This window comes from Kryptolebias marmoratus, linkage group LG19 (genome assembly GCF_001649575.2).
Source record: "Kryptolebias marmoratus isolate JLee-2015 linkage group LG19, ASM164957v2, whole genome shotgun sequence".
NCBI classification, from domain to species: domain Eukaryota; kingdom Metazoa; phylum Chordata; class Actinopteri; order Cyprinodontiformes; family Rivulidae; genus Kryptolebias; species Kryptolebias marmoratus.
In genome coordinates this window covers 8059158-8081934 of record NC_051448.1, presented here as the reverse complement: position 1 = coordinate 8081934, position 22777 = coordinate 8059158, and the positions used below count along the sequence as shown (strand labels likewise).

The following is a 22777-nucleotide window of genomic DNA, read 5'->3' as shown; positions in this document are numbered from 1 at the left end:
TTAAGCAGGTAATCAGCAGCTATCTTCCGGATATACTCTAGTATTTTTGTTTTTTCATTATGTGAAGTGACTCTATTGCTCACTAGTCCTCGGCCTCCCTTCTTCTGCTCAGTCTCAGGATGCTGGGCTTGGGGTGAAAATTGGTAATATAAGTTGCTTCTATTGCCACTCTTTGCCAGAGCAGGATACATGTGTTAACAACATGAACTTTCTTCTACCATTCTGCTGGCTTTAATATAGCGTTCTGGTAGTTTAACCCCTCAACTCTTTTGGATACCAGTTAGCTGTGTTTATTGCTGTATACCAATATGAGGTTAATCAGTGAGTCCGTATGCACGTAGAGAAAGTGGCTGACGATTGTTCAAATATGAAGCTAATAACTGAATTCATTCTTTGTGATTATCTGATTGAGGGGGTTCAAGGCCTTCGCAGAACAGTAGAAAGGACAGAGCAACAGTTTGGTATGTGCTGCACTCAATGGAAACTGTGCAAATGTCTTTTGTGCAAATCTTGCAAGGCCTCAAGAGTTATCGTCTACATTTCTGTTATTCTCTTCATGAATTCTTTTAGCACAGTTCCTAGCATTTTTGTGATTTATATAGCATTCAAGTGGTGCACAAGTTTATATGTCTGGTCTTACAGTCGCAAGTGACTGTGCTTTCACATCTATCTTTGTCTCCACTTATGATAAGAAATACAAAAAACGATTAAAAAGGTCATGACTTTTTGGCTAGAAAAGTTAATAGAACAGACTTAGTTGTAGCAATGCAGCAATGTAGCTGGTAGAACTTTCTAAATGCTGAGGAGAGGAGCTGTTTTATCATTTACATGTTTTACTTTAAAAATTAAAGCTTGGAAGTTAAATCTTAAACTCAAAGGGAAAAGGTATATCTGTTAAAAACAAACAGATAAAGCCTTGATTTGTAAACATACAGAGAAAGTTTGTCTGCTTTCTTTAAACCAGTCAGATTGCAAGATTTATTTTGACTCTGCTAGATAAAAGAAAAAGTTTTTGCCTTTTTTCAATAATTTTATTGCTGTTTAAAGAAAAAATATTCCAGAATTTGCTTAAAGACAGACAAAACTAATAGTATTTTCCCTACAACATATTAAGTCTAAAGGTAAGAAACAAGTGATAGCATTTGGAAAAGAGTTTATTTTTTTAGCTTATATTTATTTTTCATTGAGAAGAACAAACATGAGTGAAACAAGCAACAAAGATAAGTAAAGCCTCAACATTAGATTTTTTTTTTTTAATCTTCTTTGTCATTCTCAAGGTTCACATCAGACATTCAAGGCATCCAAAGCGAACTTTATAGTCCAAGCAGGTGCCAGATTTCTGCTCCTTATTGAGGCAAGCAAAGCCAATGCGAGGATTGTTGCTGGAAAAAAAAAAAAAAAAACAGCAAATGGTCAGTCAGTATAGTTTTTTTTATTTTTTTTTTAATGTCACAATACCAAAATTATTTAAAATTATTGTTTAAGAATTACTTAATTTTCAAAGGGATAAAAAAAAAAATCTGTGTTATTGTTGTTTTTTGTTCTTCATTTTATAACATTACGTTTTATTCTGATAGTTTATAATGTTGACTTTGTAATGTGCATTTGTTTGACTGTCATGCTGTTTGTCTGAATACAAGTTTCATTTTCTAGCATTAGATTTCATTGAATATTCAACTTGCAGCTCTATATTTCATGACGATTTGAAATAAAAACTTTAATGTCACAATACTCAATGGCATTTTTTGTGTTTTCTGAAGACAACTCACACATGAAATTTCTGCCCTGTCTGGCTGGCTGGGATCCCTTCGTTAGCAGTAACAACCTCAATGGCCAGAGGATTGACACAAATTTCTCCAGGGTTTTCTTTCCTCAGGTATCTCAAAGTCTCAAAGTCGCCTGTTCCACTAGGACTGTCTCGATTGTACCACTCAGTCCAACAGATTTCAGGTAACATAAAAGCTGTAGTGTTAAAAATAAATAAAATAAAATATTCACTTAACAACACAAACACAGATGGGAGAACATGTTTTGTAATATATTTTCTTCAAAAGGTGCAGCTAGTTGTTTAAAATTCTCTTTTATAAAATGGACCATTGACTCACTTCTAAAATGGTGAAATTGCAGTTAGAGCTTTTTGTAAAAATAATCTGTTTTTAAAAATGATTTATTGCTTTAAAAAAAAAAGAACATGTCTTACCTTGGTGACTTAATCCCACATAAACTGTGGAATGTAATCAAAATAATGTTAGTCAGGAATGAGAAGTTGTCAAAACAGAAAATTGTCTTTATAGTTGCTAAAAAGAATATACCAAACACCAATACTGCACCAAAGGTAAGACTTATCTAGGAGAAAAAGCAAAAATTTAGAAAGCATACACTTTATTATTTGCAAAATATGATGCATAAAATATAAATTTCTGTTTCTTGTCTCATTTTGGATCCATAACACTACAGTTTATACTTTACCTGCTTGACCATAATTGCACAAACTGGTTGTCAGTTATCAGCTACATAAAAAGAAAAAAGAAAAATATTCACAATGTTTATTTTATTTATTTATGTTGTAAACAATACACTTTCAGGTTAGTTTTTATTAAAGATTTAGCTAAATTTTTGTTTGAAAAAAAAAGTTCTTTACCTTAAATAAAACTGAGGTGATGCAGCAAGAGGACGTCTATGTCCAATAAGGTGGTTGTGTTTACCTCTGTCCCTTTATGGTAAAATATCTCACCCTGTGGCTCTAATTAGCTTTTTTTTTTAAAAAACACAAAACATTTGTTACGGTAAAAGGTTTGAAACACACACATTCTTCTGGTAATCTAAAGACCTGTTTTGTTGCACAATAAAAGACAAAAAAAAAATGCAAAAGAACCAGATGGACAATGCAGCATTTCCCAGTCCTGGAACTCAAAGGCATTAGTTACACAGACACACGTGTGTTTTTAACAACTAAGTACTAAGTCTAACTACTTAGTCAACTATTTCAGTATGTCTTCTGGTATGTTGTTTACAAGTTGACACTGATGACAAATCTTTTGGTAAATTGTATGAAAAAAAGCTTTTTCATGACAACAATGAAACTATTAAGAAACCATTTATGCTTAGCTACTTGTCTTTAGATGCGTGCATATTAACTTTTTGCCTAAAATTTACAGGACAAACTGACATCAAGATAAAACTGAGATTAAAATAAACAAACAAACAAAAAGCATGTATATGCATACATTCAAAAGCTAACTGTTTTAAAGCAAATATTATACCCAAATAGAACTTTGCATATTTTAAAAAAATCACAACTATTACTTTGTTTGCCTTCTTGTTCTCTGAAAAATAAAAGTTACTGCTAGACATTCAGTGCTTCACTGAGTGCTGCAGCTAGAAACTTCCTGACTTTGCGTCTGGAGCCAAACCTTTGAGTGTGTGACCAAACATTCTGATCAACTGTTATAATGTTTACATGACAATCTCTGCATTGGCAGCTTCATTCGATTACTGAACACCTTGTTTATCTGCTAGTCCATCATTCCCATTCTTGCAGTGTTGTCCACTTTTCAGTCTGTCACATCTCTCCACAGTGTTCAGTGTCTCCCCTCAGGAGCTCTGTCTTGGTCCCTAAACATTACACCAATGGCTTTTGGGTTATGCAGCATTTCCTGGTCTGAGAGCAACAGCACTTGTCTTCTCAGTTTTGACCATTTCTGGATAGGTTGAATTAAAATGACAAAATTAAAGATTAATTCACTTTACAGGATGATCCCAAGGACTTGGATGCTCTCACAGTCAGAGCCCCATTGCAAGAAACTTGCCAGCCCTTCACTGTGACCTCCCACAATTGAATTTAATGTTGCTTTTACTGTGGGATTACTAATCATCAGGCCTACCATTGTCCATGGAAGTTGGTTAAAGAGTTGGTTCACCAGTAGTTCACAAAATATAGGAGAGACAAACTGCCTGCATTCAACTACCTATCTCTATATCCCCAATCTAGTTACTCACATTATTTGTCTGCATAAGCAGAGCTGATGAAATTTTCATTGATCAAGACCAAGTTTCCACATTAGCTCTCAAGTTTGACATCCATCTAGAGGCAGTCAGTTTGCATGAGTTCCACCTAGCCTCTGTTGGCTTCATGGCTTCCCTGTTAAGCTACTTGTCTTTGGTAGCCACCATCTGAATCACAGATGGTTTATGAACATGACTGCATTAAACCTCTCAGACAAAGCAAGTTGTCTATGTACCTCATGTAACCAAAAAGTCTATTAGTTTCTAAAGTTTTATTGTTGGTTCTATCTCAAGAGAGCCACTTACACCTGAAAATCAGTTTTTAAATTACACAAATAGCATGGCAACTTTTACTGCAGTGTTGTACCAGATGGTGTACATCTGGTTTCAACTGTATATGCAAAGTCACGCAAGATCTGTTCAGGGGCTGATTCAAGATGTAATTCGTGTATTGATATCAGTGTTTGCTGCACATTTTTTGACATATATGTACTTTACAGATACATATGCATTTAAAAAGTTTCACTGTTCTCCAAAATTATATTATTTCTTTTATTTTGATACGGCTTCCCAAAAGATTAGTTGAAAGTGGTATTGAGTAGAGAGTACGCCAAAACAACAACAAATACCAAAAGGTGGGTTTGTAGTTGTTACATCACACATGTATGTGTGGCTGAAGCCTTCGAGGTCCGAGATTGGGAAATACTGTCATGCATCTGGTATTTTTGCATTTTTGCCTAGGGAAATGCAACAAAACAAGTTTTAAAATTAGTACAGAAGAATGTTGAGGCTTAAAATGCTTTACCGTCACAAATAAATCTATCATGTTAAAAAAATTCAGTTACAGCCGCAGGGGTAGACTTGCTACTATAAAAAGGCAGATATACACACAACCAGGTTACTGGAGTAAGAGGTCTTCTCGCTGAGTCTCCTCTGGTTTTCCAAGGTAAAAATCTTCTTTCTTTTTAACTTAGTAAACAGAAAAAAATACTTTAAATAAAATCCTAACAGAACTAATGCAAAGCTGTAGTAAGTATAAAAAAGAAAAAAACTCTCAGATGTTATGTTTTTGTTTTCAGCTGATAAGAACTGCCATCAAGTTTCTGCAATTATGATCAAGCAGGTAAAGTGTACATTGTGGTGTTATGAATTCAAAATAAGAAATGAAAAGGCATTTTAAATTTGCAATGGTCAACTTGCATATAAACAAGTGTTCCTTTTTAAATTTTTTGTTTTCTATAGAAGCTGAGTTTCACCTTTGCTGCAGTTTTGCTGCTTGGTATGTTCACGTTCATCTCAATAACAGTAACAATTTTCTGATTTGTGAACTCAAAAGTATATTAGCTTTATAGAAAATTACTAAAAAGTATTATTCTGATTTTGTTTATCAGCTTATGCGATGCCAAGTGAACAAGGTAAAAGAACCTCATTGAATTTTTAAACAGCATCAAACCTGCAATTATAGTCTTAAACCTTATGCAATATGGACTTTTTCAACATTTTACATTTGAATAAAAGTCAGTAGTTGATTTTAAAAAATACACTGTTTAAAAAAATTGTAATTTGCATTCTTTTCTTAGGACCAGCCTGCAAAAGTCCCTACCAAGTTCGTAAGTAGCAACACCTTTTACTAGATTTACATTGAATCTACTTTCATGTAGTCTATTCATTTGTTTAACTAGGTTATTTATTTATTTATTTATTTATTTAACTAGGCCAATATTAAAAGTACAAAGTTGCATTAACTTCTTCAGTTTCTTGCTTCTTGATTTACCTAAATATGAATACTTTATTCCAGAGGGCTGGACAGATTGGTTTGACAGAGATAACCCTTCCGGAACCGGGGACTGGGAGCACCTCTCTGCTCTTCGCAAAGCTAATCCTGGACAAATCTGCAACAAACCTTCAGATATTGAGGCAGAGACTCTGTCAGGCCTGAGTGTGGCCCAAGCCAAAGAAAAGATTTTTAAGTAAGTGCTGCCCTGTAAGCATAAACAACTGGATGGCATTTGTGCAACTACGTTGAGTTTTAGAATATAGTTTTTGTGACAATATTTTCATCATTTCAGTCATTTGCGAACCATCCTCTATGCAATTATCTTGCCAGCTGGGATGATTAAAATGTTAAGATATATAGTTTTAAAAGGCAAATATCAATATGTACTGTTTATTCTTGTGTATTTGCAGATATGACACAACTTCAGGATTCATCTGCAGAAACAGGGATCAACCTGACAGGAAGTGCAATGATTATAAAGTTCGCTTCAGCTGCCCCATTGAGATTTGTAAAAATGGTACCATAGCTCCTGGCTGTACTTTTTTAATTAAACAAAATCAACCTGTAAATACAAACTCTTTCTTTCACCCCACCTTTATGCCATTCATAAGCACTTACTTTAAATGGAGCTTTGGACTCCAATTTAAAACATTCCTCTTTGTCCATGCAGTGTGCTGGACCAAGTGGTACAATCGTGACCGTCCCAGTGGAACAGGTGACTGGGAGACCTTGAAAGACCTGAGGAAAGAACACCCTGGAAGCATTTGTGCCTACCCTCAGTACATTCAGGCAGTTACCACTGATGATGAGACCCCAGCCATCAATACCAGGGAGAACTTCCTTTAGTAAGTTGTCTTAACAGAACAATTGCACCTAGTAGAAGTGTCCCACTGATGGACTGTTGAATGTACAATCTTTTTGCATCAAATGCACATTCATGAGACTCTGCTTAATTAGTTATTGGAAGCTAAACTTGCATTTAACCTAAGTGCATAGGCAATTAAACCTTTGAGTATTGCGCTCCATATACCACAACCTGTTTGAAATTATGTGTCTGTTTATCTGTTTGAACTGGGATATAAAATCACTAAAAATGTAAACTAAGTCATTTTTAACTGTCATTTTGCAGCTACAGTCCCACTAAAGGGTTTGTCTGCCGCAATAGGGACCAGAGATTTGGCAACTGCAAGGACTACAAAGTTCGCTTTGGATGCTACTGTCGTGCAAAACCCTAATTTCACTGCTGCAAATGAGAAAAAAAGAAAGAATGTCGTGCCTTTAATTTCCTCTGCCATTTCTTGCTTCATTCATTTTTATTACTTCACGGTGAAACACAGTGTACTCCAGTAAAGTTCCTCTGTCGCTGGTGTTACTAATGCTGTTGGGAGAAGACATTTTACACTCTTTTTATCTTTGAGGAGATTATGGAATATCTTTTCCTTTTATTTTTTCTTTACCTATGGGGAAAATAAATCAAAAGCAATAAAAGTAATCAAAAAAGAAACATTGTTTGTCCATTTTTGTTGTTGTTGTTGTTGTTTTACAGCTTCTTATGTGAACAGATTACATTTTCCGGTTGTACTTTAGTTTATTGCCCAAATTATGAAGTGTTTCTCTTTAAATTAGTACTTATCACCATTCTCTGCAGCATGATTGGTTTTTATGCTGTGGTAATTATTTCATTGACCTACATTTGTTTATGAATGTTTCCTGCCTTGTTGGCAGTAAGAAATTAAGTTTACAATAATTAGATACTGTTTATGTTTTTCATAGATTGGAAAAAAAGGCTAAACCAACAATTACTGTGAAACAATTAAACAACAACATGTTTTTGATTGTAAGCTTGTCGTTTAAACTGAAATCAATGTTGGCAGGTAAAAAGTAAATGTTTATTTTTATGTTGGTTCTTATTTTAGAAAAGGTCACCAAAAAAGGGTCTTCTCAATGGAAAAAATATGCCCTTAAAATCAAGAAACAAGAAGTAGCTGAAGGCTTCACAGAAAGAGCGAAGATAAATGTTCCTGTAGGGCAAAACCAGCAACAGTAAGCCAAAGGTTGGGATCAGTTGTCCAGACAGCTATGAAAAGCATCTTAGGTTACAAAGAAAAACTTGTCTGACAGAGATGAGAAGTGAGGAAATGATTTGAACCAATTTTTCAACAGGTTTGATCAGACACCCACTTTGCCTACCCGTACCAGCTGCAACTCCTCTCTCACCACAACTTACTCTTTGGTGCCTCCATCTCTACACCACTGTTTAGAGTAGGCAGCCACCCCTCACTGCTTCTGCATCCAAAAGTCCCATCTCTCCACCCATCACCCATATCCTTCATGTGTAGCCTCCCTGCACCCCCTGTTTGCATCAAACATAGACTGGGTATATTAATAAACCTCTGATGTGAACTCGAACATCAAAATAAGACCAACCTTACTTGTCGGCTGATTCCTGTGCAAGTTTTAAATCCTGCCCCTTCCTTGTAAACAAATCAGACATTGCTGTTGGTAAATTTAAAAAACCCCACCTTTTTTCAGGTGTTGACTCTTGTTGATTTGCTTAATTCTTAACTTGCTGCTGTATGTTAAAATAATAATTTTTCTATTATGTTTTGCTGTAATTAGTTATTTTAATGCTTAAAGGTGACCTATTATGCAAAATTCACTTTTTGCATGTTTTTGTACTTCCATTTGGGTATCTAAGCGCAAAAAAACAAAACAAAAAAAACCCCCACTCAGCCGTTTTTTTAGAATAAGTAAATGTTTTTGGACCGCTGATTGCCACTGTCCCGACCCGCTACCAGTCGGGTTTTGGACCCACTTATTGCCGCTCTTCTGCTTGATAAATGTCACACACACATATATGTGTATGTGTGCACTTTTGCATTAGATAAGATCTCTGGCGACATATGCTTACACAGTGTTTTACACTTTATGTTTATGAAACAACATCATCCGAACTCAAGTTTTTTAATGAAAATTTTCAGCAACTTCAGCTTTCACAATTGGTGTTATCATTCTCAAGAGTTATTGAGCTTTTAAAAGGCTGTTTTATTTTAATATTCTGGATAGAAAAAAAGACAAATAAGGAATTAAATTTTCATGACTGTCTTTATTGGTGTTAATTTATTTTCCCATTATTAAAGAAAAAAATATTCTCTATATTATGCATCGTCCCACAACACATTTAGTTGAAGAAACCCCAGTAATAAACAAGTGACAGTGCATGTAAGATGGGGAGTTTAGGAAATAAAAAAAAAAAAAGTCAAAATCAAATGTACAAAAATGGCAGAGATAACTATAGTCACATCATTCAGTTCTTCACCATATTAGCTGCTATCTGAGAAAGGGAAGAACAGTGGCATCCAAAGCGAACTTTGTAGTCCTTGCAGTAGCCTGATTTCTGGTCCTGGTTGCGGCAAACAAACCCTTTAGTGGGACTGTAGCTGAAACGTAACAGAGAACAATAGGTTAGTATAAATTTTGGTTAATGTAAGAATTGCGAAATATTTCAAACAACTCCTGTTATCTGTTATGCTTCAAGAAATAAAATAGCCTGTAAGAAATGTGAAAATTGTAGCACCACTTTGGCCAGATCAAAAAGAATATTCATGAATTTTTATTTCTTAATTGCGTGTGTTTTATAATATTAAATTATTGAACTAACCAAATTATTTTTTTGGCAACTGAAAATGAGAAGCACAATAGGCTTCATCCTCGCTGGAGTTAAAGGAAATTTCTATATGTATGCACTTCTGTTCACTCTGTCTGATTACAAATTTCTTCCACTAGCATTTAGTATTTACCTAAGGAGAGGCTCAAGGCAGTAAGTTTTTAAAATTTAAAAAAAAAAAGCCTTTAACTTTTAACTGTAGTGTAAAACAACTTACAAAAGGATGTTATCCCCGGTCAAGATGGCTGGGGTCTCTCCAACAACGGTAACAGCCTCAATGTAAAGAGGTTCAGCACAAATCTGTCCTGGGTATTGCTTCTGCAGGTCAATCAGAGTCTCCCAGTCACCTGTTCCACTGGGACGGTCTCGGTTGTACCAGTTAGTCCAGCACACTGCAGGGACAAAGAGGAAAATGTAGAGCTGCACTTACAATCAATCAATCAATCAAATTTTATTTGTATAGCACATTTCAGCAGCAAGGCATTTCAAGGTGCTTTACATAATTAAAAAAACAAAATAAAAACAGCATGTGACATTGAATAAACAGTAAGAATTAGCAACTTTCCAAATAAGTACTTATCAAAACAATGCCAGAAAAAGGGAAATTATATATTTATTGGCAACTTTATATCGTTTATTTTAAATGTAGAGCTAGGAGCTACCTTACCTTCTTCACAGGTAGCAGGGGCGCAGCTGAAGCGCACTTTATAATCACTGCACTCTTTGTCGTTAGATTGGTCCAAGTTTCTGCAGACGAATCCTGTAGTTTTATCATTTCTGAAAAAACACAAAAAAGTATTTTTGCAATTGTAGCTATATAAATAAATGCACATTTATCCATCTGAGTCTAATGTTTCATCACAAACAGCATCCCTACTTCCTGGCATCATATCTTCCACAAATACAGTATTTTTTTTGTTTGTTTGTTTGTTTTAAATTGCAGTTAAAGCCTTTGACAATGTAAGTATGGCATCATTTTTAATTTTAGTAGTTTTTACCTTATCTTATATTCTCTTTTAACATTTATTTTTCTGTACATAACTAATTTTGATATATTTGGGTCATTCACGTTTTTTCTTTGTATTTTAGGTTTTCTGTATAACATTGCAATGTCTGATTAACTTCAATGTGCTTATAAATCAAGTTGATTTTATTTGTTTTGACAAATCTCTCCAATGCTGCAGTTATTTGCACAGTTGTCTTTTTCCCATTTTCTTTGTGCTCATAACAATTTTACATTAGGGTGAAAGAAACAAACAAAAAATTCAGATATAGATGGTTATTTTTTGACTGTATCTATCACAGAATCACAGCAGTAAATGCATTCTAATTAATAATTCTTACACTACAGCACTTACATTAAAATGGCTTCTCCTGCTTGACCCACACTCAGACCAGATAGAGTCGCTGCCTCAATGTCTCTGGGGATGTCGCAGATTTTCCCAGGATTCTCATTTTGAAGATCAGAGTGGGTCTCCCAGTCTCCAGTTCCAGAAGGGTTATCTCTGTCGAACCACGGCGTCCAGGCCTCTAAAATATTCCAATTAAAGTAAATCAATAAACAAGAAGCTAAAAAAGTTTAAATAATTCTTTTCAATCAGCTATATTTTATTGTAGTTTTAAAAAGCAACATGATGTTAAATGGATTATAAATATAACAAAAGCTGCAGCTACTTACGAACATAGGCGGGGTTTGTGCAGCAAACTGGTGTTGCTAAAAGGAAAATAAAATCCAATTTTTAAAACCTCATACCAAAAAAAAAAGGACTGACACACCTTGCTTCTATTTAAAATGAAGAAAATTTTCCATACTGTTTGAGATTTTTGACAAAGCAGAAGTCTAAATATACAAACCTAATACTTTTTAAAAATTCAGAATGGTGTCTTACCTCCTTCACTTGGTCCTGGTGAAGCTAGTAAATTAAATCAGAATGATGCTAGTTAGTGATTTTCCAGAGTGATATCATACTATTTTTAGTTTTCACAAGTAAAAAATGTTAATGTAGTTGTTGAGATGAACATACCAAGCAGTAAAACTGCAGCAAAGGCAAGACTCAGCTGTAATAGAAAACAAAATGTTCAAAAAGGTTTTTTGTTATATATGTTGTGCATTGCAATATCAAAACATTTTATTTGGTTTCACAGTTTGGATCCATAAAACCATAACATATATTTTACCTGCTTGATCATAATTGCAGAAACTGGATCTCAGTTCTCAACAGCTGCAAATAAACAATAAACAGAAGAATACCTAAGAGTTATTGTTAATTTCTTTTTTACGAATACATGATTACTTTAGTTCTTTTAGGATTTTGTCAAATGTGTTTTCTTTCTGTTTAGCATGTTTAAAAAGACAAAGTTTCTTACCTGTGAAAACCAGTGCAGACTGAGCAAGAGTAGCTTTTAGTGTAATAGGTTGGTAGTCTGTTCGTCTGCCTTTTATAGCAGCAAATTTCCTCCCATGACTGTAATTAGAATGTTTTGATCTTAAAAACTGGGTTTACCAGACCAGATCATCTAGCAAGTCTGGTTCTTGACATTCTACAAAACTGGGTCACTCAACTTGTAAAATATGTATCTACACAATCAATACAGCAGCAGCCACCTATGTTAAACCAGTTTGTAGTCACTTACCCTGTTGCTGCAGAAAAACAATACCCTGAAATACTATGCCTCCTGTTCCCTTTAACCTCTACACTGCTCACTCCATAATTAACACATCACACCCAGTGTAATTTCTAAAAATTCCTCATTTGCTCTACCATTGTTGACCTCATTTTAGAAAAGTAGAACAGAAAGTACAGAGAATAAAAAAGGAATTTATGAACTTGTGCCAGCAAAACCACTTCCAAATCAAAACAGTGATTATGAAGGAGTGCTCTGCATTTTTTTTATTGTGAAACATCCTTATATAAATTTATTTAGTTAATGTTTAATTATATGTTTTGAATAAATATAGATTTCATAATTAATGTTACTACTATTTAGGAATTTGTTTACTTGTTCCAGCAAACGCCACTGCTAAGGAAAACATGCTTACTGTCTCCTAACCTGTTGCTGCTTCAGAATAACTTTTCATCACACAAGTAGCCAAATAGTTTTTAGCCATTGGTCACACAAGTATACCCAGTGTCCCAGCCTGCACAATATGTGTCACCTAAGTTTATGCTACATATGCCACAAAATGTTGGGCTTCAGTCCAGTTTCCTATTAATACTTGACCCTTCACCTCCAGACTCCATTATGTTAGAGATTAGGATTTCATCTTTCTGTAGAGCTCCTAAGCCCAAGCTAACAGTTTTTAGTGTAGAAAAATAAAGCACTTTTGTGCCCTTATTGAAAGGCCAGGATGATGTTTTCTGTCTACATAAAAACCTCTTCGAAATTCTACAATTTTCAAATGTTATTAGATTGTTTGAAGCTTTCAAAAACGATCTAGTTTGCTGAACAATATATTCATGATCTATCTTATTATATCAGTTAGAGGGCTTGTGAGCAAAGATTTAGGCGACTTTGGGGCATTTGGTCCAAAATGTGTCAAGTACTAAGTGCAATGCTACATTTCTCACTGAAAAGTTAAAGAACTTATCTCTCAGGCTTCAGCCTCGACACTGACCTCCTGATTGTCATTTTACTGTGTGCATCAACAGCAACTGCAACAAGAAACACTTTGTCCTCTAAAGGATCTGCAAAGTCAATGTGCACATAATAACAAGGCTCTAGTAAGAACCTCCCCTGGATGAAAAGAGCTAATGGCAAATTGTTTCAGACTTTGTGACAAGATAAACAGCTTTTGGCCATCTGTTTGTCCATGTTTTTCTACCAGAAATAGCTTCTTGCTGTTTTCTTTATTCAGACTAAGTCCTGCATGAAGTTGCTGCAATGATTTTGTTCTTAGTGACACTGATAATCACTCTTCTGCCTTTTAACAAACACCCAGACTGAACATAAGGAACCATCCTGGCTCCTTTTTTTCAATCTCTACACACAATAAAATCAGAATAATGCTAATTAGTGATTTTCCATAGTGATATCATCCTGTTTTGAATTTTTAGAAATAAAAATTGTTAATGTAGTTGCTGAAATGAACATACCAAGCAGCAAAACTGCAGCAAAGGTAAGACTCGGTTGTGTGAGAAAACAAATTGTTTGAAAAGGTATGTTTATTTATATGTAAGGTATGCCTTACAATATCAAAAATTCTATTTGTTTTTGCATTTTAGATTCATAAAACCATAAGGTAAACTTTTCCTGCTTGATCATAATTGCAGAAACTGGAAAACCTTTGCTGTTAGTGATATGTACACTCACAGGTCACTTTATTAGGTGCACTTGTGCAATCCCATGCCAGCAATTTAATGCCTTTAGGCATGTAGATGTAGTGAAGACGACTTGCTTAAGTTCAAACTGGGCATTAGAACAGGAGAGAGAGAGGATTTAAATTACTTTCAATGGGACATAGTTGTTGGTGCCAGATGTGCTGGTCTGAGTTTTTCTGAAACAGCTGCTCTGCTGGGCTTTTTTTTTTTTTTTTTGTGGTGGGAGATTTGGATCATGGACGTGCAGCTGACAAATCTGCAGCAACTGTAACGCTAACATGTCAATATGGAACAGCATTTCTGAGGAAGGTTTCCAACACCTTGGTAAATTTATGAAATTTATGTCACAAAGAATTAAGGCAGTTCTAAAGGCAGTGGGGGTCCAACGTGGTACTTGCGAGGTGTACCAAAAAAGTGGTCAGGGAGTGTATAATCACTCTTCTGCATCATAGCAAATATCTGAACAGACAGCTCTGTCTGTCTTGCAATGAAGGGCTTCAAATCAATATTCTTACCAGCAGGTTGTCCCCTTGATAATTTTGTTCCTAACTGTAAACAATACAGGGTCATTTCTGGTCTGACTCTTTACCTTTACAGTTGAAACAGCTGCTTTTTCCACTTCTAAAATGTAAAAAAAAATGTTGTCAGTTTCTGACTCTTGCTTCATGACAGGGAGTGGTAATCTAAGTAAACCACTGGCATGGAGTGAATCTAACTTGAGATACCTAATGCCATATGAATGTTCAGACAACAGCAGCACTCATCTCTGCAGTCTGGAGCCAGAAAGATATAGAATTCCCATGTCTGGTCCCAGAATGGTTGTTAGAGGTTTGTGGTCAGTGCCTTCGGGCTCTGTGAGAATAGCTTTTATATTCCTTCAGCGCTTTCAACACCATAAAGCTTGCAAATCTGAGGGACAAGCTGAAGTCTTCAGAAGTGGACCATCACCTGTCACTGTGGATTATGAACCATCCCCAATTACCCATAGTGTGAGAGATAAGATTATGAGTCTGACATGCTGATCTACAGCATAGGGGTACCACAAGGACCAATCAGAGCTCATTTTCTCTCTACACTTCTGACTCCATGATCAACACATCACACTCACCCTGTCATTTGTAAAACTTCCCTGATGACTGCCATTGTTGACCTCATTACAGAAAAGTAGAATGGAGCGCACAGAAAACAAAGCAAAGAATTTGTGGGCCTGTGCCAGCAAAACTATCTCTTTGTCAAAACAGACGATGAAAGCGTGTTTTGCATTTTATAATTGTGAAACAGCTTCATTTGAATGCATTGATTCTTTGTTCAGTCCATTTTTGGAACAGCTTTAGAATTTCTAAATGATGTATAATGTTTAAGAATTTGTTTGCTCATGTCAGTGGAACCACCTCTAAAGTAAAATATGTTAATTGAGTTTAACCAGCTTCCTGTCTCCCAACTTGTTGCTGCTTCAGTGTAAACTCTCAGCAGACAAGCAGCTTCTACTCATATTGTCAGCCATGAGTTCCAGTTTTCACCAGCAGATGTATTATGTGCAACCTAAGTTCATGTTACATTCATCAAGAAAGCCCGGGTTTCAGTCCAGTTTTTTATTAGCATATCTATCTATCTATCTATCTATCTATCTATCTATCTATCTATCTATCTATCTATCTATCTATCTATCTATCTATCTATCTATCTATCTATCTATCTATCTATCTATCTATCTATCTATCTATCTATCTATCTATCTATATATATATATATATATATATATATTCAAATGTATGGACACAGTGACACCAGATAAAAAGAAAATGTAATACATAATTACTCATATAGATTGTTTTACTTGCATTTTTCCTTTCACACAGTTAAAATTGCTGACCTGCACTCAAAAATAAAATGGATTTCCAAAATTCAGACAGAAATGTGGCACATTATTAAAAACAAAGGGAATAAAAACCTTCAATAATTTTTGTGCAATTTAAAAAGATTATTCATGTATAAATTAACTTAAATCTTAAAGTTAAAAACAAAACTGTAATTAACTTAAAAATGCATCAGGTATAAAAAAAAGGGATTGGAAGGTTTTGATAGGTTAGTTGAGAACATCTGAATTAATTAGAGGCACACCTGTGGATGCCTTTTTAAAGGCACACCTCAAAAACGCTGCTTCTTTGTGACATCATGAGACAATAAAAAAAAAAAAACACAAGCCAAAACATTAGAAAAAGACATCCACGACCGGTAAGACAGTGTCATTATCCACAGTAAACAATCTTGTGCCGACCTGGGCTGAAATGCTACTCAGCAAGGAAGAAGCCATTACTCTGAAAACAACATGAAAAGCCAGATTACGGTTTGCAATTGTACACTAGGACAAAGCCCTTCATTTTTGGAGACATCTCCTGAAAACACTATCCCAACTGTGAAGTATGGAGGTGGCAGCTTCATGTTGTGGGGGTGTTTTGCTACAAGAAGAACTGGTGCACTTCATAAAATAGATCATAAGGAAAGAACATTACGTGGAAATATTGAAGGAACATCTCAAGAAATCAGCCAGAAAGGTAAAGCTTGGGTGCAAATGTGTCTTCCAAATGGACAATGACCCGAAATATAGAGCCACATTACTTTCAAATTGGCTTTAGAACAACAAAGCCAGTCTTTTGGAATGGCGATCAGAAAATCCTGGTCTCAATCCCAGAGAAAATTTGTTTGCTGTACAGGTGCAAGGAAGGCACCCTACAAATCTGACTCAGTTACACCAGTTCTGTCAGGAGGAGTGGGACAGAAGTCCAGTGAATTACTGTGAGAAGCTTGTGCATGGAAACCTAAAATGTTTCACCTAGAATGCAAAATTTAAAGGCAAGTCTTCCAAATACTCCAAAATTCCAAAATACATGTAAACTTGTGACCTTTAAGAAAGTACTAAGACATTCTCTAAAACATTTTCCCTCTTATTAATCCGACATTTAACAAATATATTAAAAAAAATTGGAATATTTTCTTTCCAATAGTTTGTACATTATGGACAAATCAAAATTTTAAATGTAAAGAAAGTAAGTCAGTGGATCATTTGAAAATACACAGTTTAAAATTTGTCATTTGCCTTCTTTAGCAGTCAGAAGGAGTTAACGACAAATTGTTTTGGAGCTGTGACAAGATGAACAGCTCTTGGGCATTTGTCAAGTTTGTTTGTCCATGCTTGGCTATCATTTTTATTTTCATTTTGCCACTATGTCCTGCATCAAGATGCTGCAATTCTAATGTTGTAACAGGAATAGTCACTCTTCTCCCCTATAGAAAACATTCAGATTGAACAGACACTTATATCTGTTTCACAAAAGCAGGTTGACCAGACTTGTTTTTGAATTTTTTGATTTCTCTAGTGCTTTTAACACCATACAGTTTGTAGGTCTGAGGGACAGAAGTAGGCCTTCAGAAATCACCTGTCACTGTGAATTTTGAACTATGTACCCCACCACATATTATGGGTGATAACAGAACTATGAGTCTGGCATGCCTATGTGCAGCCAGAGGGTGCCCCAAGGAACCTTCCCGGCTCCTTTTCTCTTCACTCTCTACACTTCCTATTCCATGTTCAATACATCACACTGACTGCCATTTACAAAAAGTCTCTGATCACTCATGGACAAGGGCAGAGAACTTAACACTGCAAGAATATGTGTTAGCTATCAATCTTAGCCACCACCACATCAAATTTTAGGTCAGTATCAGTAAAATTGACCGTCATAGATATTTTTGTGACTTCTAAATTCTGTTAGCTGTGGAAGTCAACTTGAATGGGGTTGATTTCCAAAAAAAAAAAAAAAAAAAATTGTTCACTTTTCATATCTGGTTGTTGTATCTTTTTCTCAATAGATGTGGCTGTTGAGCCTTCTTCGTGGCTACAAGCACATCCCTTGCTTAGAAATGTATAAGAACTAGCCTGAAAAAATGTAACTAGTGTAGGTTTTCTCTAATCAATCCAAAGGTACGGTGTGTCCCTTTTATATCTTGAAAATGGTTCTTGAATACTGTTATTTCAGTTATCAATTGTCTTGTAGTTTATCTGACTTGAGACGTGTGATAAATACTGTACGTTTGGTAGACGACTTTCGCAGTAAATTTGCAAGTTCAAGTCACACAGTTCAAAGTGTATTTAACTGACGAATGAGGTTTTTGTAAACTGGAAAGGTGTTTCACTTTTTTCTGGGCAGCACAAAACAAACTTATAGTAGATCTTTCATGGATTGACTATGATAATGATTATTCTTTCTATTTTCTGAGAACTTTTTATGCTTAACAATACTGTTGAACCATCATGCACTTGATAACATACATTAGGAACAACAAAAAGTACATTTCCATGTATGGTCCCATGTTATGAGAGGTTTGTGGTCATTGCCACATTCTGTTTTATTTCCCCTGTATTTTTAACACCACACAGCCTGTGCCTCTGAAGCTGAAGCAGAAGCTGAATCCTTTAGAAGGGAACCATCTTCTGTCAATGTGGATGTCCCTGTCCACATGCTTGTCAGGCTATCTGACATTCTGTCTGATAGAAAAGGATTGTGGTGTAAAAACAAACAAAAAAAATCCATAGCAGTTCAAGCAAAATACTATTTTCTTTTTGCATCATATTTTCTAAGGAGATATGCAAAACAGCTGATGTTTGCACTTCTTAAAACAACTTGATTCAAACACAGTATTAGTTCAATGTATTTATTTATTTATTTATTATAGCTTTAGCTTTTGTAATTGATGTTTATATTCTCAATTACTAAAATTAGGCGTTTAGATAGCACTTTAAACTCAGAGTTTAAACATAGATATGTTTCAAAAAACAGATAAACTATTAAGTTTGTTATTATTTAGAGTCTGTCTTCCACAAACTAAATGATACATCATGACAAGGCTTGTTTTTAATATTCTGGACAGAAAAAAAGACAAATATGAATGCTTTCGTAATTGCTTTTATTGCTGTTGATTTATTTCCCCATAGTTAAAAAAAAACATATTTCATAACCCATTTTAAGGATAGAGAAAGGACAAAATGCATTTTCCACCGCACATTTAGGAGAGGGGGTCTCAGTAACAAAAAAGGGGCAATGCATGTCAAATGAGGACATTTACCAATATATATATATATATCATTTACTGAGGTTTAAAAAAGAAATGAAGCAAGAAATGGCAGAAAAAAAAATGAAGACACAGCATTCATTTCTTCTCTTTGGTCATTTTGGTCTCATTACGCTACTTTACTACAATAGCATCCGAAGCGAACTTTGTAGTCCTTGCAGAACCCAGATTTCTGGTCTTGATTGCGGCAAACAAAACCTTTAGTTGGACTGTAGCTGAAAAAATGAAAAGTGAGTCAGTATACATTTTTTATGTCAAAATTGGAAAAAAAAATGTCTCAAGCAACTTTTATTTTTTCAGGCATATTACTTTTTTTTTTAAAGAAATGCATACTTCGTCAGTAAACTTTAGCCAGATAAAAGTGAATATTCTTATTTTTGTTTTCCTTTTAATTTGATGTTTTTTGGTTACAACAAATTATTAAACCTACCAAAAACTTTGAAAATGAGAAGTAATAGGGCACAGGATTCATGCTTCATCCCCATTGGAAATGAAGGAACTTTTTATATGTATGCATTTCTTTGTCAGTGTGCAGTATGTCTGTTTCATCAACTAGCATTAGCTTTCAGTAACTACTTTAGCAGTGAAATTTTAAGATTGAAAGAGAAAGCTTTTATGCTTAGTACCTTACCACTAATTTTATTTTCTAAAACAACTTACAAAAGGATGTTATCCCCTGACAGGATGGCTGGGGTCTCATCAGGAACAGTAACAGCCTCAATGTAAAGAGGTTCAGCACAAATCTGTCCTGGGTATTGCTTCTGTAGGTCACTCAGAGTCTCCCAGTCACCTGTTCCACTGGGACGGTCTCGATTGTACCAGTTGGTCCAGCACACTGCAGGGACAAAGAGGACAATGTAGAGCTGCACTTACAAAGCAACTTTCCAAATAAGTACTTATTAACCCAAAAGCAAAAAAAAAAGCAAATCAATTCTGCTTATTTTACTTGTACAGCTAGGAGCTAATTCACCTTCTTTACAGGCAGCAGGGGCGCAGCTCAAGCGAACTTCATAATCATCGCACAATTTGTCGGGTTGATCCTCATTTCTGCAGACGAATCCTGAAGTTGTATCATACCTGGTGGAAAAAACAAACAAACAAACAAAAAACAAGTATGCAGTTATTTAACTCCACGTTTCTTGCTGAATTAATAATTGCACACAGGTTTGAAATTAGTGGAGTGACCCCCCCAAAAAAATGCAGCTTTCAGGAGAATCAGTTTTAAAACATTTGATGCTGAAAATAGGCAATTAAATGCTTCCTTTGTCATCTTTCCTTTATTGTTGCCTTCTAAAATATTATGGCAACAAAATACAAAACTATGCTTCTCTTTCATCCATACTGTATTGAAATGAAACAATATTTTATTTTAACACCTTCTTTGTCCTTCATTGAGTTAGATGTTTTTGGTAAATATTACATCTTCTTGTTTTTAATTTATTAGTTTATTGGCTTTCCAATTTTTTTTTTCCAGATTTCTTTGTACTCTTGACATTTTCATTTCTATGTGAAACAAAAAGCGTTTCCGATATAAACAGTTACTTTTTGACTGCATCTTTTGCATGACAGTCATTGCAGGAAATGCATTCTAATTATTCAGGCTTACACTACAGAACTTACCTGAAAATGGTTTCTCCTGCTTGAGCCACACTCTGACCAGACAGAGTCATTGCCTCAATGTCTCTGGGGATGTCGCAGATTTTCCCGGGATTTTCATTCCGAAGATCAGAGAGGGCCTCCCAGTCTCCAGTTCCAGAAGGGTTATCTCTGTCAAACCACTGTGTCCAGGCCTCTAAAATATTCCAATTTAGGTGAATCAGTAAGCAAGGAACTAGAAAAGTTTAAATAATTCTTTATATTAAGTATGATTTGACCAAGCTTAAAAAACATTAAATATAGCATAAAAATATACCAAAATATGTTACTACTTACGAACATAGGCGGGATTTGCACAGGGTAATGCTAAGGGGAAAATAAAAAGTAAAAGGTTAAAAACTCATTAATGTAAAATTAAGTACTGATTTACTTTTTTTGTCTGGTCCAGACAGTTTTGGCAGACAAAATGGCAGGCTTTAATGCCTACTGACTCACTTTGCTTTTATTGAAATTGAGAAAACAGTCCATATTGTTTGAGTGTTTGAACAAAATAGAACCTGCAACAATAAGTGCAATGCTGTTTAAAAATTTCAGAGTAGTGTCCTACCTCCTTCACTTGGTCCTGGGGAGGCTGGTGAATGAAATCAGATAGTGATTATCATTAATATTATTGTTTGTGATTTTCCATAGTGATATCATACTGTTTAAAATTTTCAGGTGTAAAAATTGTTAATGTAGTTGTTGAGATGAACTTACCAAGTAGAAAAACTGCAGCAAAGGCAAGACTCAGCTATGATAGAAAACAAAATGTTTGAGGTATTTTTAAGGTATTTTTTATTTATATATAAGTTGTGCATTGTAATATCAAAACATTTTATTTGTTTTCACAGTTTGGATCCAAAAAAACACAACATATACTTTACCTGCTTGATCATATTGACAGAAACTGGATGTCAGTTTTAAACAGCTGCAAACAAAAATAAAATATAGCAACATCTGTTATTTCTTCATCTTCATTTTATGTAATAAATCTTTATGTTAGTTCTGTTTAGACCCTGTTAAAGATATTTTTAATACTAAGTTTAAAGGCAAAGGACTTTACCTGTAAAACCAGAGGAAATTCAGCGAGAGGACCTCTATGTTCAATAAGACGGTTGTGCGTATGTCTGCCTTTTATAGTTGCAAATCTCGCCCCGTGATTAAATTTCTGTAACACAATAACTTTGTTTATGACAGTGAGAAATTTGAACCTGGCCTGACCAGACTATTCCATCCAGTAAGCACAAATTGTTCTCTGGTGTTACTCAACTGTAACCATGGCTTCTTGCACAACCAGTTTTGCAACAGCTGTCCATGTTACCCATGGTCTACTTTCTCCTAACCTGTTGCTGCAGTACAACAGTACTATGACAGAAGAGTACTACAGAGTACAGAGAACAAACATGGGAATTTGCGAACTTGTGCCAGCAGAAGCTGTTGCAAATAAAAACATGCTTGCTTGCTTGTTCTTTGTCTCCTAATTTCTCATAACACAAGTAGCCCGTAGTTTTCATCCATGGGTCCCACCAGTATGCCCAGCATGGAAATTTTGTGCCACCTAAATTTATGTTGTATATACCACAAGAGCACAGGCTTCGGTCCAGTTTCTTATTAGCACATTGGCCTTCACATCCAAACCCCAGTATGTTGGACATGAAGATTGCATCTTTTTATGGGACTCCTGAGCCCAAGATAACAGTTTTTTGTTTATGGAAGTAAGGCAACTTTATGCTCTTAAAGAACTGGATAGTGTTTTCTGTCTAAATAATCACAAGTCAGAAGAATTTCAATTTCAAATGTTTTTAGATTTGAAATTTTCTGAAAATCAATTTGTCTTATTCTTTAAACCAGTGCTATGATGGCCCCCATAAAAAATTGGGCATCCAAGCCAGTTGATGCAAAGTCTGTTAAGTTCCCCATTCACAAATCAAAGTGACACTCAAGCCTTTAAAGACTTAGTTTAGTGGGTATGCTTACAGTTACTGGAGTAGTAGAAGAATTAATTTAGTAGATTTTTAAAACATGCATCCTTTATTTTGGAAAATACAAAGAGACTCAACAGGATGACCTCTCAATCCAATAAGTTAGCTGTGTTAACTTCTGGTTTTTTTATATTAGAAACTCTTAATAAATCAACGTTTCAACAATATAGATTTGTCTGTGATGCTGAAACAATTTAAGCTGAACTGGCCCGACCAGTGCATGTAGCAAGCTCATTTTTTTTTCTTTTACAAAGCAGTGTCC

The 22777-nt window shown here is 35.1% G+C and overlaps 4 protein-coding genes across 4 annotated transcripts; 1 reads left to right on the top strand and 3 right to left on the bottom strand.

Moving 5' to 3' along the window:
• Nucleotides 1-1136: 1136 nt before the first annotated feature.
• Nucleotides 1137-2688, bottom strand: LOC108233368 (cartilage intermediate layer protein 2). The gene is made up of 6 exons (XM_017411786.2): nucleotides 2642-2688; nucleotides 2470-2510; nucleotides 2313-2346; nucleotides 2201-2224; nucleotides 1770-1962; nucleotides 1137-1382 (listed from the first exon to the last, which is right to left on the bottom strand). The coding sequence occupies exons 2-6, from the start codon at nucleotides 2479-2481 to the stop codon at nucleotides 1280-1282; spliced, it is 366 nt and encodes a 121-aa protein (XP_017267275.1). The 5' UTR covers nucleotides 2482-2510; nucleotides 2642-2688; the 3' UTR covers nucleotides 1137-1279.
• A 2195-nt stretch (nucleotides 2689-4883) lies between these two features.
• On the top strand, nucleotides 4884-7286 carry LOC108233387 (cartilage intermediate layer protein 2-like). The gene is made up of 9 exons (XM_017411809.1): nucleotides 4884-4951; nucleotides 5085-5128; nucleotides 5248-5284; nucleotides 5397-5420; nucleotides 5586-5615; nucleotides 5804-5975; nucleotides 6193-6299; nucleotides 6453-6627; nucleotides 6912-7286. The coding sequence occupies exons 2-9, from the start codon at nucleotides 5117-5119 to the stop codon at nucleotides 7015-7017; spliced, it is 663 nt and encodes a 220-aa protein (XP_017267298.1). The 5' UTR covers nucleotides 4884-4951; nucleotides 5085-5116; the 3' UTR covers nucleotides 7018-7286.
• A 1582-nt stretch (nucleotides 7287-8868) lies between these two features.
• Nucleotides 8869-11890, bottom strand: LOC108233388. Its single transcript, XM_017411810.3, has 9 exons — nucleotides 11817-11890; nucleotides 11628-11671; nucleotides 11474-11507; nucleotides 11339-11362; nucleotides 11128-11163; nucleotides 10808-10979; nucleotides 10117-10226; nucleotides 9667-9841; nucleotides 8869-9222 (listed from the first exon to the last, which is right to left on the bottom strand). The coding sequence occupies exons 2-9, from the start codon at nucleotides 11637-11639 to the stop codon at nucleotides 9090-9092; spliced, it is 696 nt and encodes a 231-aa protein (XP_017267299.1). The 5' UTR covers nucleotides 11640-11671; nucleotides 11817-11890; the 3' UTR covers nucleotides 8869-9089.
• A 6826-nt stretch (nucleotides 11891-18716) lies between these two features.
• On the bottom strand, nucleotides 18717-21657 carry LOC108233412 (cartilage intermediate layer protein 1-like). The gene is made up of 9 exons (XM_017411839.3): nucleotides 21597-21657; nucleotides 21418-21461; nucleotides 21251-21284; nucleotides 21102-21125; nucleotides 20831-20860; nucleotides 20519-20690; nucleotides 19869-19975; nucleotides 19559-19733; nucleotides 18717-19113 (listed from the first exon to the last, which is right to left on the bottom strand). Exons 2-9 carry the CDS (start codon nucleotides 21427-21429, stop codon nucleotides 19008-19010), a joined length of 660 nt encoding a protein of 219 aa, XP_017267328.1. The 5' UTR covers nucleotides 21430-21461; nucleotides 21597-21657; the 3' UTR covers nucleotides 18717-19007.
• Between the last annotated feature and the right edge of the window lie 1120 nt (nucleotides 21658-22777).

What these genes read in the sequence shown, in the direction of transcription:
- LOC108233368 (XM_017411786.2), bottom strand. An exon ending in TGTGGGATTAAGTCACCAAG is followed by an intron (nt 1,963 to 2,200) that starts GTAAGACATGTT and finishes TTAACACTACAG; the next exon opens with CTTTTATGTTACCTGAAATC. An exon ending in ACAGGGCAGAAATTTCATGT is followed by an intron (nt 1,383 to 1,769) that starts GTGAGTTGTCTT and finishes TTTTTTTTCCAG; the next exon opens with CAACAATCCTCGCATTGGCT.
- LOC108233387 (XM_017411809.1), top strand. An exon ending in TGCTGCAGTTTTGCTGCTTG is followed by an intron (nt 5,285 to 5,396) that starts GTATGTTCACGT and finishes TTTGTTTATCAG; the next exon opens with CTTATGCGATGCCAAGTGAA. An exon ending in CATTGAGATTTGTAAAAATG is followed by an intron (nt 6,300 to 6,452) that starts GTACCATAGCTC and finishes TTGTCCATGCAG; the next exon opens with TGTGCTGGACCAAGTGGTAC.
- LOC108233388 (XM_017411810.3), bottom strand. An exon ending in ACCAGGACCAAGTGAAGGAG is followed by an intron (nt 11,164 to 11,338) that starts GTAAGACACCAT and finishes TTTTCCTTTTAG; the next exon opens with CAACACCAGTTTGCTGCACA. An exon ending in GCAGGAGAAGCCATTTTAAT is followed by an intron (nt 10,227 to 10,807) that starts GTAAGTGCTGTA and finishes GTGTTTTTTCAG; the next exon opens with AAATGATAAAACTACAGGAT.
- LOC108233412 (XM_017411839.3), bottom strand. An exon ending in TGCAAATCCCGCCTATGTTC is followed by an intron (nt 20,691 to 20,830) that starts GTAAGTAGTAAC and finishes GGAATATTTTAG; the next exon opens with AGGCCTGGACACAGTGGTTT. An exon ending in TCAGGGGATAACATCCTTTT is followed by an intron (nt 19,114 to 19,558) that starts GTAAGTTGTTTT and finishes TCATTTTTTCAG; the next exon opens with CTACAGTCCAACTAAAGGTT.